The sequence below is a fragment of the Lytechinus variegatus genome, chromosome 18, assembly GCF_018143015.1.
Source record: "Lytechinus variegatus isolate NC3 chromosome 18, Lvar_3.0, whole genome shotgun sequence".
NCBI classification, from domain to species: Eukaryota; Metazoa; Echinodermata; class Echinoidea; order Temnopleuroida; family Toxopneustidae; genus Lytechinus; species Lytechinus variegatus.
The window spans coordinates 8,271,949-8,286,996 of NC_054757.1; the positions used below are offsets into that span (position 1 = coordinate 8,271,949).

General features: G+C 35.6%; 1 protein-coding gene across 1 annotated transcript in view; it reads right to left on the reverse strand.

Annotated features, from left to right (window-relative positions):
* LOC121431590 (long-chain-fatty-acid--CoA ligase 6-like) overlaps positions 1-12,894 on the reverse strand; it is a 30,079-nt gene extending 17,185 nt beyond the window's left edge. Inside the window, exons 1-6 of the mRNA XM_041629139.1 lie at positions 12,640-12,894; positions 7,217-7,330; positions 6,122-6,239; positions 5,540-5,607; positions 1,753-1,854; positions 636-735 (exon numbers count right to left, since the gene is read on the reverse strand). Coding sequence (XP_041485073.1) covers positions 636-735; positions 1,753-1,854; positions 5,540-5,607; positions 6,122-6,239; positions 7,217-7,309 — 481 coding nt within the window. The 5' untranslated portion in view covers positions 7,310-7,330; positions 12,640-12,894. The remainder of the gene's footprint in view (positions 1-635; positions 736-1,752; positions 1,855-5,539; positions 5,608-6,121; positions 6,240-7,216; positions 7,331-12,639) is intronic.
* Between the last annotated feature and the right edge of the window lie 2,154 nt (positions 12,895-15,048).

A 15,048-nucleotide genomic window follows, 5' to 3' on the forward strand; every position in this document is an offset into this window, starting at 1 on the left:
ATGATATATAATTTGTCAAACTAGATCAACAATAACTCTCACAAGTATATATTAATTGAGTACAGAAGAAATTACGCCAGACCTTGAAAAAAAGGAGAAAGCAAGACTTGAAGTGCTGGGCTCACTTAAATATAAGAGATGTGCACATTGCAATAATGATTAAACTCTTGTATGTTTTTTTTTCAAGTTTAATACTTCATTTTTCACAGTGTGAAGAAGAATTACTCTTTCAGATAAGCTCAGAAATTGTCTGATTCTTGCTTTTTGAAAACCGAATGACTAAGTTGACTGTTTACAGAGACTCTTCCCTGGCTACTAATTGTTGGTTTTGGCGTGGGGGTTGGGGGTCACATACTATAATCCTTTATATCCTATTATATATCCTTGTACTCACTGCCCCTGCCTCCTCCAAAAAGAACAAGTATAAATCTGACCTTTTTAAAAAAAAACAAGTGCACACCTAGTTACCAATAAATGCATTTAGCATTTCCATTCATTTGAAAGCAGGATAATTGAGCATTGTAGAATAAATGCCTTGCTCACGGGCATAGGTGCCGGGGATCGAACCCTGGACTTTCCAAGTATAGCCAGGCGCCTTAGACCACTCGGCCAAGGCACCTCCACATAAATCTTACCTTGGTTGACGATGAACTTGCAGGCCTCTGGACCGAGTGTGTCGTAGAGTGGGATGAGAACAAATGAGTATCGATTGCATGCCTGCTCGGTGATGCTCCACTATACATGGGTAAAAAAATGAAGAGTTTAGTTGCAAAGGGGTTAGGTCCGCTTTGGACCACTCCAAGAAAATCATTTTTTGAATTCATCCATATTGCAATATTCTTATGCGAAACTGAATTTTCATGATACCTTACCATAAGAACATAAAAATGGGTATAAAAGAAATCTACCCGTCTTCATATTTTTTCAAAGATATTCTTTTCCCCAAAAATTCTGTGTGGACCTAACCCCCTTTGCAACTAAACTGAAATGGACCTACCCCTTTTGAAAAAAAAATTCTTTGCCATTTTAGATCACTTTTTAATGGGAATTTCAACTTTTCTTTGGTATCATCTTCTAGAGCTACTAAAAATCTATAAATTGAGACATAAAAATCAAATTTGATGAAAAATGGACCTAGCCCCTTTTGCATGTGAGCTTTTTAAATATAAACTATTACAATGCATCTTTAATCTTGAGAATAATTATGAGAATGATATGCAGCAATAATTAGCGCTTAATACAATGTTTCTAAGCGCTGCATACTATTACTGGGGGTATTATCATGCCATACATCCTCTAGTTCTACAGTTAGTGCACAAGATCGTTCGCTTGCTCGTTTGCTTGAATTATTCTATAGAAATCTATTTTCACGTCTTTGCAAAAATTTTGAAGCAGCTGCTCAACGATTTTCAATGGAAAGTGGGATACGTGAGGGGGCGAAGTCTAGAAAAATGGGGCTGTATATGAGGTCGAATATTATTATTACATAGGTACCAAAATTTCGCTATAGATGGGGATGGGGGATCTTTTTTTCATTTCCGTCAATATTCATTCTTATTCAATTAACACTGCAGGACAGACTTGTTCTTCATCAATCAAGATTAGTTTCAAAATGTGTTTTTAATTTTCATTCTGTATGAGTTTTTTTGAGGCTTTAGGAAAGGGGGCGCTCCTCCAGCGATTCTGTTATTTCAAGTATGTGGTGGAGAGGAAGGGGTGGGGGAGGGGTGAAGTGGGAGGGACATCCCTTACCCCAATTCTGTTCTGTGAGTACAATCCTATCATAGTCTGTTGTCCTGGCTCTACCCCGTCAGCTATGAGACCAGATCCAAAGTTTCCCGCTCTTTGGTAAATCTGTAGGGAAAAAAAATACACGATGCTTTCATTCAAACTACGACTATAATACGCAAATAAACAGTTGTGATGTTTGAAATCGTGATTTTAATGTTTATTCTACAGGCATTAGTTCAGTGATCATACATAAAATGACATCCAAACTAGTCATAGACAGTGTTGTAGTGCCTTGATGCTCGGCCTTGGCCTTAAGGCGCCTTAAGGCCTATTTTTTCAAAGCCTTGGCCTTGAACATTCAAGCCTTGGCCTTGAGAGGGCCTTGGCCTTGGCCTTGAGGATTTTGAGCCTTGAAATTTCAAGGCATTTTCAAGGCACTTTGTATTTTGTACTTTCATTTGTTTTATACAAGTAATTATAAATGTTTCAATTGTTCTGTACATCTAATGACACTAAATACTACCAGTCAGCAGCAGCAGAAGCAGAAAGTGTACTTAGCAGTGCCATCAATTGCAATTATCATCACATAATTATGTAACAAAGAGAAGTGATGAAAATTAATATTATTTATTGGTAATATGATGTAATCATGACTAATAAGGATAATGACAATATCAATAATAATGATAATAATTATGATTAGGATTATAGTCAGTGGCGTAACTACAGGGGGGGCATGGGGGCACGTGCCCCCCCAATCGGCTGACTAAAAAAAAGGAGGAAAAGAGGGAGAAAGGAAGAGAAACGTAGTGGGAAAGAAGACATTAATGTTCATTATAATGTTATAATTATGTTATGTTACATTACATAAGAAACATTTTTTTCATATAAATGAAACATAATTTGCTCAGGGCATATGTCTTCATTGTTCCTGGTGCTCCCATTGTCTGTTTACCGAGATATATAATCCTGTTATACTAAAACCTCCCGTTTTCAAGTCAATACATGTATACACCAAACTACCAAATATATTTCCTCGCACTTCGAGTTATTCTTTTACATGTACAATAGTATGCTTCTTTTTCATGAATACTTTAAGTGATTGTCCCATTTTAAGGTCTTAATATAAAACATTTCCTGTCCGTGCTTACGTTCGCAGTAGTGGATTGGTGAAAGATGTCTGCTCTCCATCAATTCCTAGAATGAGTCCTTAAAATGTCCCTTTTTCTGTTTTCTGATCTGAATATCAAAAATTTTCAGCTCGCGCTCCGCGCTCGCATCATTTGGTTAGTGAACTACGTAATTTCTTCTTGAATTCCTACAAACAAGCCTTAAAATGCCCCTCTTCAGGTCTGAATTTTCAGCTCGCGCTTCGCGCTCGCAAGATTTGATTTGTGAGATGGGTATGTTAATCATGATTACAAGTGCTTTATGTGCATGTTTAGATGTAATTCTAACAAAATCAGCAAGCACTTATTGGCACTCCCATTAGATGACTATTGTGAGATGTGTATAATCTTTTTTTTTTTTTTTCTTTCTTTCATAGAAAGATTTTATTCAGAAATCAAACACGAAAGCAATTCAATTTACAAAAGAATCATGAAGCGAACATGTTTACAACAACTGTACATGCGTGCTATTATCTAATGATATGACAAAATTATGATGTTTTTGACTGAGAACCCTTTCAATTTCACAATAGCGTTTCAATACACTCTTAAAAGAGCTAAAACACAACCGATTACCCTTACAACGTGTGGAAAAAATGAAATATTTAGCATAAAGAATATAACGGTTTACAGTAGAGTATTGAGCGTCAGGGCAACCAAACAGAAATAAATTCTTATTCAAATACACGTTATTGTTCAAATAAGAGGTTTGGAAGTTTTGAATAATCTTAATGTGTATAATCTTAATAGATAAAAGATTCCTAAAATATAGTCCTTAAAATCTTCCTGTTTGGGGTCAATATTTACAAAAATTTCAGTTCGCGCTTCGCGCTCACATTATTTAGCGAGACAGGTACGTATCATGATTACAAAAGATTGATTGTAATGTCCCTTTTTAGGTTTGAATATCAAAAATGTTAAGCTCAAGCTTCGCGCTCGCATTATTTGACTAGTGGGATACATGTCCGTTTATTGGCACTGTCCTTATAAAAATATCTCTATTAGGTCAGTATACCTGGCAACTGGGCGCGCTTCGCGCGCTCACTAGGCAATTCCAAGTTTTTGCTGGTGCCCCCCAATGCCGTGACCCACGGTACGCCACTGATTATGGTGATTTTATGACAGGAATAATTCTGACAGATCTGACTGCAATTTTGACAACAATTTTCATACTTTAAAAAATAGCTTACTCTAAAGAATGATAACAAGGTTGATTTCTATTCCATTAGGGTTTCCTTGTATTATTTTCTTTGACCAACAAAAATGTTTAAGTCTTAATGATATTCTGAAAAGATTCGGTAAACTTGAACACAAACTTCAATTTCGTCATTTACAAATGGGCTATGGCATCAATGGCATGATGAGCCCAACAATTTTGAGGGGCCAAGCATGGCATACAGAGCAAAATTTTAGGTTTCAAAATCAACAAATTTTGGATTGTGCTTGCATAAATTATTGTTAAGTAAGGTTCGCATTCAATTTACACACAAAAAAAATGCTTAGAATGTCTAGTTTTTAGGTCGGAATATTACAAATTTTTGAGCTCGCGCTTTGCGCTCGCATTATTTGATTGGTGAGTTATGTATCCTATTTATGAGTCACTAAATGCAGTCCAGAACAGCTTCCTTTTCTGGTCAGTAAAAATTTCAGCTTGTGTTTTGTGCTCGCGTTAATTTGTTTAGTAAGATGCACACCTTTTTCATGATTACAAAAACAGCTCGAAATATTTAAATTTCATTTCTTATTACATCTTATTACAATATCTCGCAAGGATGCCCTTTTAACAGTGATTAGCACCATAATTGACCCAAAATCGAGTTTTACAACTTCAAAATTGATTTTTTTTTCAAAACCACTTGCTCGCTATGCTTTCTATAGCGGGAAATTAAAGCCTAAATCAAAATATCTGTCTTATCAATTAGAAATCACTTAAAAAAGCTTTGCTGAACTGCACCAAAATTCTCATTTTGACTTATACTGTAAGTGCATTTTTGGCTTTGACCTCCCCCCCCCCCAAAAAAAAAAAAATACATTCTGCCTCCCCTGTCCCAGGTAGAGGAGAAAGACATATGTTGAGAATGGGCATGCCAGGATCAGATCACCTTGGTAATAATTATTGCAATGTGAATCGCCTAGAACAATAATTAAATGTACAAAGGTACATATTTATTTTAATTTTATGTCTAAATCTACATGATCTATCATGAAATTATTTTCGTTTTAAATGTACAAGGGTAAAAAATTTTGCTCGCTCACACCTTTTATACATTTGGTCCTGTGTGTCATGTATGCCGCCTAAGCATTGTTGTCTAATTTTTTTTCCATATATTGTACAATTGAAATGCCTTGGCCTTGAGGTTTTCAGGCCTTGGCCTTGGCCTTGGGTTTCCATGCCTTGGCCTCAGCCTTGGTTATTGAAGCCTTGGCCTTGGGTATTAAAGCCTTGGCCTTGGCCTTGGAGGTTTGAGCCTTGACTACAACACTGGTCATAGATCTGTAGAAATTCGATTAAGTTACTGAATGTTCTGTGACATCATGACCATACAGTGCGTCGCAATTAACTATGATTACAGCTCGTTAGATTTACACGACTTTGACAGTATTTATGTCACATACAAACTCCAATATATTTTACTCACGTGATCATACGTCACCCATCTGTATTGTGCCTTAGGTTCGGGCCTCCATCCATAGCAAGATCCGTTGTCTGTCAAAAAAGTAAAATCATTTTTTTTACTTTAATCTTTTGTGCTTTTCATGAAAAATTACAAATGTGTATATACACCAATATTAAAAATGACAAATTACAATGATTACATTTTTTTCTCTATCCGCTACCTATACTAAAGAGAACTACAAACAGCTGCTGTAACACCTGTAGAATACCGGTATTACTATTTAGTTTACTACTGCGATGAGAAAGCAAAATTCAAAGAACAATATTACCTCCTAGCTGAGAACTGAATTTAACTAATTTGGTTTATTTTGTCAGGGTAACGTAGTCCGTTTGCTAATAGTCTTCCACGGGGCCCTAAATAGATGCAATGATATTTATTGGCCTATTTCTCTTGAAAGTCCTGTTTCACAGCTTTTCCATTTCATTTTATCATTATTTTTGTTTTAGATTTTGGGGGAGTATTCTCTTGGAAATAATCAATTCAATATTTTGCAGTGTGATGCCAACTTTCAGAATTGTTAACCAGTGGAAATGTTCTACTTACTAGATAATCGCATCCCCCTCTTGAAGACATCATGTAGAGTTTCCATTCCTTGGAAGAAATCAAGATCAGGTCCAAGTTTGGCTGTGATGGGGTTGACATGAACATATTCCTTTGTGCCCTGCATGGTAACATTTTGACAAAATATCATATATTGTTCTCATTGCTATTCGTTTTCTTCTTCTTCTCATCCCCTTCTTCTTTATCTGCTCCTTTTCTTTCTCCTCCTTCTCCTTCCTCCTCTTCTTCTTCTTCTACTTCTTCTTCTTCTTCTTCTTCTTCTACTTTTACTTCTACTTCACTTCTACTTCTACTTCTACTTCTACTTCTACTTCTACTTCTTCTTCTTCTTCTTCTTCTTCTTCGTCTTCTTCTTCTTCTTCTTAATATTATTATTATTATCATTATTGTTATTATCATCATCATCATTATCAATATCGATATCATTATTATCATCATTATCATTATTATCATTATTATCATTATCATCATTATTGTCACTATCATCATCGTCTAACGGATCTAATACGTTTGCAGTATCATCATTATTAATGCCATTATTACTATCAAACACCATGGAATAAGAGTTTCGAAATAACTATGTCTTGAAAAAGATGAAAATGATCATTCCATGACTAAGCTGAAGAATTGTATATAAGGAAAATACAGCAAAGTTTAGTACTCGACACCGTGACGAGTCGTTGGTAGAATGAAGAAACTTAACTCATATACTGCAATGTTGCTTCTTCAAAATCATAGAATTGTAGAATCCCGCTTGTATATACATGTAGGCCTACTATATTTCGCAGTTAATTGAAAAGTTTGCATTTTTAATCCACCCAACAATGTCATTGTCTTTGTCAATTTGGACCCCCCCCCACCCCCTATGCTCAAATCTAGTTCCGTCACTTCCAAGAAAAAAAAAAGGTCCACTTCGCCTGCAACATGCAACTTTCAAAAACACAGGGAGTGCGAAAGACGGTACATTTGCGCATGCTCAGTTCCTCTAGTTTTAGAACTGAGCATGCGCAGATTATTATCCCATTGCATCCAGTTGATGTTTTAAAAAGAAAAAAAAAAACGTATTCATACACGTACCGTTTTCTCAACAGACTGCTTGTTCGGATCGATACGAGGGATTCCCAGCCGCTTTAAATGCTCTTTGTGTTCTTTAAATGCCAATGACGTCATCTTCGAAACCTTTTCTCCTTCCTGTGGAAGAAAATGGAAAGCAGGATAGAAAACGAGAGTGCTTATTTCCAGTGAATTTCATATTTAGCATTTATCCCTCCAGCTTCTCACTTATGTTTTCATTCTCACATTTTCTCGCATTGCCCCCTCTCTGGGTTTCTTTATCTCCTAAACTTCCAATCCCACATCTTTCGTCTGCCTTTAAGGCCTGGTCACACCGCCCGAGCGTTGTTGGAGCGGTCGTGGAGCGGAAGGGAGAAATTAAGGGTCGAATTTCGCTCACAAAAGTGGGGAAAAAATCGAAAACAAAACAAAAACAATCGAAAATGGTGAATGGTAGCGAGCGGTGATGATTTTTTCCTCTCCGCTCCACGACCGCTCCAACAACGGGTGTGACCATACCATTAGTTTCCATATCATGCCTGTGCGCCTTAAGCGCCTCAACACATCCCCTCCCCGCAACTTTCTTCTTACCCCCCCCCCTTACTCTGTAAACATTATTGGGTAAAATTTTATCCAGGACGAGGGTAATTATGTGTCCAACTAATTTGGCGTCATAATTACCCTCATGGCGCATGTTTAGCACCCTTTTCTCTGTATGATGATACATTTCAATCCCTTTTTAATTATTCATTCCAACATTTCAACCATAACCCTTTAATAGCATTTGAGGTTTTAAGTACGATTGAGGGGCTTGGAATTGAAAAAAAAATGTTGCCATACGTATATTCATTGCAGGATTATGAGGATATACATGAATATATGTATATCAAAGGCAAATCAAAGCACAATATCATACTCAGTGTCGATTCATGACGACTGGCGAGCTATGAAATAAACGAAGAGGCGCACTATAAGTATAAGTATTCAGATGAAAATACCGGTACCATAGTTCAAATATATGATAAAAGTTCAAACATTCGCATTTGATTGAGGCTTAATGAACCGAATGGTTGCAAGATCGAAATAGCTCTTGGTTTCGAGCAGATAATGCGATCATTGGTGCAGAAATACACACAAAAGGCGACTAGATATTGAATAGATGCATACAATATTCATTTTCATGCGTGCAGATATGCCACGACTACCCTCGAGCTTCTGATCAAAATATTTGGTTTATTGTGTTTTGTTTGAACAGATGTTCACATATTTATTTAAGGATACATATTTACACTCAATGTGAATAAACTTGTATGTACATGAAGAAAGGAAAGGAAGAATAATTCGCAATAAAAAAATTATTTAACCTGATTACATGATGCATGGTTGATTTAATTTTACGACCACATTCATCTTTGTTTGTTAAATCTACATGACGGTATTCGTATACACTCTAAAAAATATTGGGCAAAAATGCTCCATGAGGGTATTTATGTATCCAACCAACATTGGGCATTTCTCTTGGGCATTTTTATCTATCCAGTGTAATGAAAATTTTCCCATTCTAAAGTAATTGCTGCCTATTTTTTTTAACCTTACTGGATAATATGCTTCCCGCATTCGGTAAACTGCCCCAAGGTGGTTGGACACATAATAATCACCATCATGGAGCATTTTTACCCAATATTTTTTTACAGTGTATAAAACGGATTGTCCAACTTACTCCGAACTTGGAGTCGGACCCTCCTAAAAAAGGGACCATGTTCTGACCTTATACATGTTGGTATACATGTACAGTATGTGAAGGAATATAATTTTGTCTCATATGGGCCCCGTCTTACAAAGAGTTACGATTGATCCAATCAATTGTAACTCTATGGAAATCCATCAGTGTCATAATTTTTTCTCCAGGAAATTTGCAAAATGTCCATTGTAAACAAAGGAGAACACACCAAATTGTAAAGAAATCAATGAATTTATTGATACGCATTTTTATCTAGATTTTTTTAAACAAACATGCATTTTTTATGTTGACTGTGCTGGCTTTCCATAGTTGCGATTGATTGGAACAATCACAACTCCTCGTAAGACGGGGCCCAGGTCTCTTAACTACAATTCCTAGATTTCTACCGTGAACACCAACGTAAATGTTGACAGAGCGTCCATGAATGAATTTATTACTTTATAGGACCTAGATATATATATTTACTGTAGGCCTATGGGTGTCACGCGCGTAAAACATTTCCCATAGACTTGTGTGTTGAAATGGCACTAAAGAAAATTCATAAAAAATAAATGTGAATTAGAGGGTCGAATGTTTACTATTTGGATAGGATATATATCTGACATTCCACATCTGACCATAGAAGGGTATCGTAGCCAGCTCATTTTAAAAAATAAATCACCATTTATGAAGATAATGAGATCAGATCATAGAGATGTATATTAGTATACATCTCTATGAATCAGATTCATCAACTGAAACAGTAAAATAGCCCCAATTCTTCCGCAAGTCAAAAAATAGTTCCAAATCCTTGATATACCTTCCTAATTTGGGCAAAGGAAGTTCAGTAGTTACCATTTCTAGAATCAGTGTTAGATTTTGAATCATATTCATACACTTTTGACAATCAGCAATATGAAACTGAAAAAAAATCGAATGGGTTGGGCCGAACGAATATCTTTAGCCCTCCTGATATAATTAGGCTCATGGCACCTTTGTCTATTTTTAGTTAATTAAGGTCATAACACGAAGACCCTTAATACAAAGAGGTATTTAACCTATTTCGGACCCAATTCTGTAATTGTAGAAATTCAATTCACCCATCAGTTTATACAGGCTTATAATAGTTACTCGAGTAAATAAAGACCTCGCAGTACAACCTAAATAAGGTCCCTCAAGTCAATGAATCAGGGTTAAAATAGCTGTTAAACGAAATCTCTATTTGACTTGCGGGTTTACCAGATGATAGGGGCTGATGTTCAAACATTATGAACAGGCAGTTGTTAGGGATGTTGTCATTGACCAGGGGCCCGTTGCAGAAAGGGTTGCGTTTAAACGCAAGCCAACAAATCAATCGCAAGTCCCAAATGCGCGCTGTTGATTGGTTGAAAATCAAGTTGTGCATGATTTTTAGAGTTGCAATTGATTGCAACTCTTTCTGCAACGGTCCCCTGGGGACTTTTTTTTCTCTTTTTGTTTGCACTTTTAATTGCTTTTGATAATATAATTATACGTATTCAGCAAATACGAACTGACAAGAATTATTTGTAACATATAACTTACAAATACTTAATACACTGTAAAACTGTGGAGTTAAAACTGACACCAATTGGTGTTAACAGAGGACCACACCCTGAGGTGTTAAAATTACACCCTAGATATTGAACATAACACCAAAGAGTGTAAATGTAACAACTATAATAACACCTTTAGGTGTACCACCATTTTAACACAGGTGTAAAATAACTGGTGTGGTCCTATATATGTACACCGGTTAACACCACATTTTTTGCTGTGTTAAAAAACGAAACCAACCATCATGAACAGAATAAGATTGAAAGAATGTATTTCTGTGCCTACTGTATATACATGTATAACAGCTTAGTCTCATATTGAGCTTCCCCACGTACCCCCCGTGTGAGTTTATAAAAGTCCATGCATTTTACCCCAACACATTCTTTTATATTGCTATCATCTCTTACATCAGCGGGTATGGAAGAAATGCCTTTCAGTTATCCATTCAATTTCCATCGAAATGGTTCTTTTCAATTTAATTCAATTCTTTATTCCATTTCCATTCAAAACATAATACAAAGTAATATAAAGTAATGCAAATCAAGTACAATTTTACAGAAGAGCATTCTTACTTCGTAAAAAAAAATATTGAGCGTAAATGCCGCCATATGAAATGGCGCCATGAAAAGGAAAACTGCTGCCAAGAATGGTAGTATAGAGCAACCGGTATATATACATGTAATAAAAATATAGGCCTACTACTTGTCGAAATTATTCACACATAGAAGACCAGTGCAGAAGACAAGCATTGTACATTGCCAATCTTGTTGGTTTTCGTTGTGGAGGAATGGTATTTCCTTTCTTGGTATCCATTCTTTTCATCTACACAGCTTGCTATTCTGTTAATGGTCAATAATCTGGACCTAAAGACTGCTGACCATTGTCCAGAGGCACGCTATGTGATGCTCCAGTGCCCCCTCTCAGGACAGTCGAGTATTACACTGAACATGCTGTAAAGCTATCAAAATCCTTGACCGCAAAATACGGTGAAACCACCTTTTGTCTTTGATGAGAGTTTCTTTTGTGACGTCACGAATACCACAATATTTCATCTATAAATCTATTCCTAATGAACGTCCACCAAGCATAATGAAAATAAAAATTCGACTGTACATCGGCTTAAAAGAGAAACTTTATGATATAGTGTTCAGTATTTATGATAAGACTATATCAATGTTATTATCAATGACTGTAGGAATGTGACTCTAATATACTACTTAGTATTATCTCATTAGCTCAAAAGATAAATTGTTTGCTGAAAAAGCAAAATTAAATGAGAATGAATTGAAACAAACCTTTAACATTGGATGGAACGAGCTTTGCTTTGTAATATGATAGTAACAGACCCGTATTTTTAGTGCTTATCTATGTTCTTGTTAATGCATTTGTTTAACCAAACTTTAATCGTTTCCACTGTATTTACTAAATTATTGAATTCATTTACATGTATTTGTATTTATTTGTCATCCCACTGCAGTGCGATTGCAACTATACATTACAAAATGATTATGTAGGACATACTGTAACTTGTTAGGTAACGATGAAATAAATACAAAATTGTATATGAGAACAGACATGTACCTATACAACTTATTATTACCAGCTGTAGAAATAATATTGAACAAGTGTGTTAGACACATACAGTTGTAGAGAATAGAAGTGATTACAAAAAACATGAATAGGCCTCGAACGAAGAACGTTTAAACGCGAGTTGCTAGAATTTACACATCAATTTTATCACGTCAAAATTCAAAATCAAGCACAGTTTTCATAATAATCTTTTTTTTGTATAAATTATGTTCCACTCAGCAATACAAGAAGCCCTTCTGAGATGCAAATTATATATGTATAGCATAAAAGCTTATTGTACCATCCACTGGAAACGTATAAAATACACTTAACCCTCGAACCAGATACATGAAATATATATATGTTTCTTTTCAAGAATGTATAAATAGACATCTGATTCACTATCGACGCTCAATATCTAAGTTGATAGTAAAGACACGATATAATAAAAAGCCCACCATTTATTCTTCATTGTATTTGTATGTTCACAGTAAACAACCATCGGCAGGTGTGACTCGATCGCCGGTCCAGGTAATATTGCCTGAATGTATATTTGTCCGTATTACTTTAAATATTTACCTACCTTGCTCTTGTGTAACCCAATATGGCTCGGTGATACTGCGAACTAATTTCCCAAAAGTGATATTCTGGCGACTATGATAAACATTCGAGTATGGTTGGTAAGAGAAAACTGTATGGAAACTATCCTTCTCTGTATAATAATCCAACGTGTTTGAATTACCAATGCTGTACTAGTGGGCGAATTATATGGTAACGCCCATCGGATAACACACCCCTCTTGTGTGTATGTGTACAAGTGATGAGTCAAAATGAGTGTGTAAAAACCGAGAATGGCGTACAATACATTTTGGGTACGGTTTAGCACTACATACGCGCGCGTGCACACACGAATGGAATGCTGTCGGGTTATTTGGTGAAAAACTGCGACCGTTCTGGTAAAAAGTACATTGACGGCGGCGCCCGAAAAAAGGAGAAAAAAGTGGATTATTATCAAATATATCTGCTGTTTGTTGGTTACTATCAAACCTGCTCAAGCCACTGCAGTTTTAGTGCAAACCTCAGTGAGGAAATGCCAGTGAGTGAAGATAATAAACCAGTATGTTGAATTAATGGGTATGAGCCTTGATAAAACAAGGATGACTAGATAAAAAGCATTTCTATTTTATAGCATGTGTTTCTGCATTTATTGATAATTCAAAACATTAATTTACAGTAATCCTATAATGCTTATAATATAAAGAAAATATAAAAAAATGATCAAATTACAAATTGTGACATTTACATCATAACAATAAAATAGACATAATTCACATAAATGCACACAAGTGTAAATAATAATTAAAAAATACAGGGGCCAGCTATCATAAGCAAAAAAATTGAAAGAATACAGCCAGCTAATAAGCTGATTTGCTTGATAAGAGTTAACATATTTGATGCTTTCGAATTCTAATGTATATGCATATGGGCCTACACATATACTTTTAAATAAGGTCGGTCCTTTTTACAGAACATGATTGAAAGCCATAAGCACTTCGTATATTTTACTGCAAAGTGGATTTCTTAATTAGAATGTTTATTTTGACCGAGGGTGTCCCCGGTTGGTGGGTAAAAGTGAAAAAAGGCCCCCAGAAATAAGTTCACACACACACACACACACATGACTACCCTCGCACACCACACCTCTCTCTCATCCCACCCCCCACACACTCCCTCTCTATATAAAGACACTATTTTACAGATACTGTTATCAATTCTGTTTGTACAATATCCTCTATACCGGTTTACTCAATCCTATAAACAGACACACCTATTTATGTCCACGATTTACTTGTGCGATTTATTCCTATGTCCCTATAACAAACATTGTTAGATAGTTTCATAGCTATAGATTCCAGTAATTAAGATAATTTTAAAATAAATTCATTCGGAAGATCTACACAATGTGAATCAATGGTTAATGCGCCTTGGAATAGTTTATGAGATAGATGGCGGATAATAAATGTTGTGCATTATTATTATTATTATTAATGCACAATCATTTATTTTTAGTACTCAAATTAACAAAAACCCAGTATTTGCTTTTTGGGACCAAACAAAGACTAAAGAATTGTGATCTAAGCCTCGTCATGGAACAACGCAGTATTGAAAGAGTGTCGGCTTTCAAATATCTCGGAGTACATTTTGACGAAAAACTAAGTGGGCGACTGAACTCATATCAACGAAACCAGTCAAAAGTTACGTCCAGACTTGCACTTTTTGCTAGATTAAGGAAATACATGACAGTTTCGAGTGCTAAACTATTGGCAAATTCATTAGCTTTACCGCATCTCGAATACTGTCGCAACGACTGGACCAACTGTAACCTAAACTTAAAGGACACTTTGATCAAACAGCATAAACGAAGGGCTCGACTGGTCTTACAGGTTGATTTCAAAACATATAATGGAGTAGTGTTTGCAAGATTTTTTTGTTGTTTTGAATTAGATCTGTTGTATATTACTTCAACCTATCATGGTGTTTATCCACATGAATGTAAAAGAATTTATATTTTTTTGAGATATGTTTGTTAAAATTTGAATTACAAATAAAACTCATGAAAAAAGGATTAGATTGGGTACCACTAAAAGAACGATGGTGATTTCAAATGTGCAAACTATTTTTAATTCTATGCAGGGCGAAGCCCCAGGTTACCTCTCAGATTTGTTCCCGAGATTTAGTTCTGTCCATTCCCATAATACTAGAAACAAATTCAAGGTAAAGTCCACCCCAGGAAAATGCTGACTTAAATAAATAGAGAAAAATCAAACTAGCAGAGTGCTGAAAATTCCATCAAAATCGGATGTAAAATAAGAAAGTTATGACATTTTAAAGTTTCGCTTATTTTTCACAAAACAGTGATATGCACAACTAGGTGAGTCAGTCGATGATGTCCACAACTCACTATTTCTTTTGTTTTTTCATTGTTTGAATT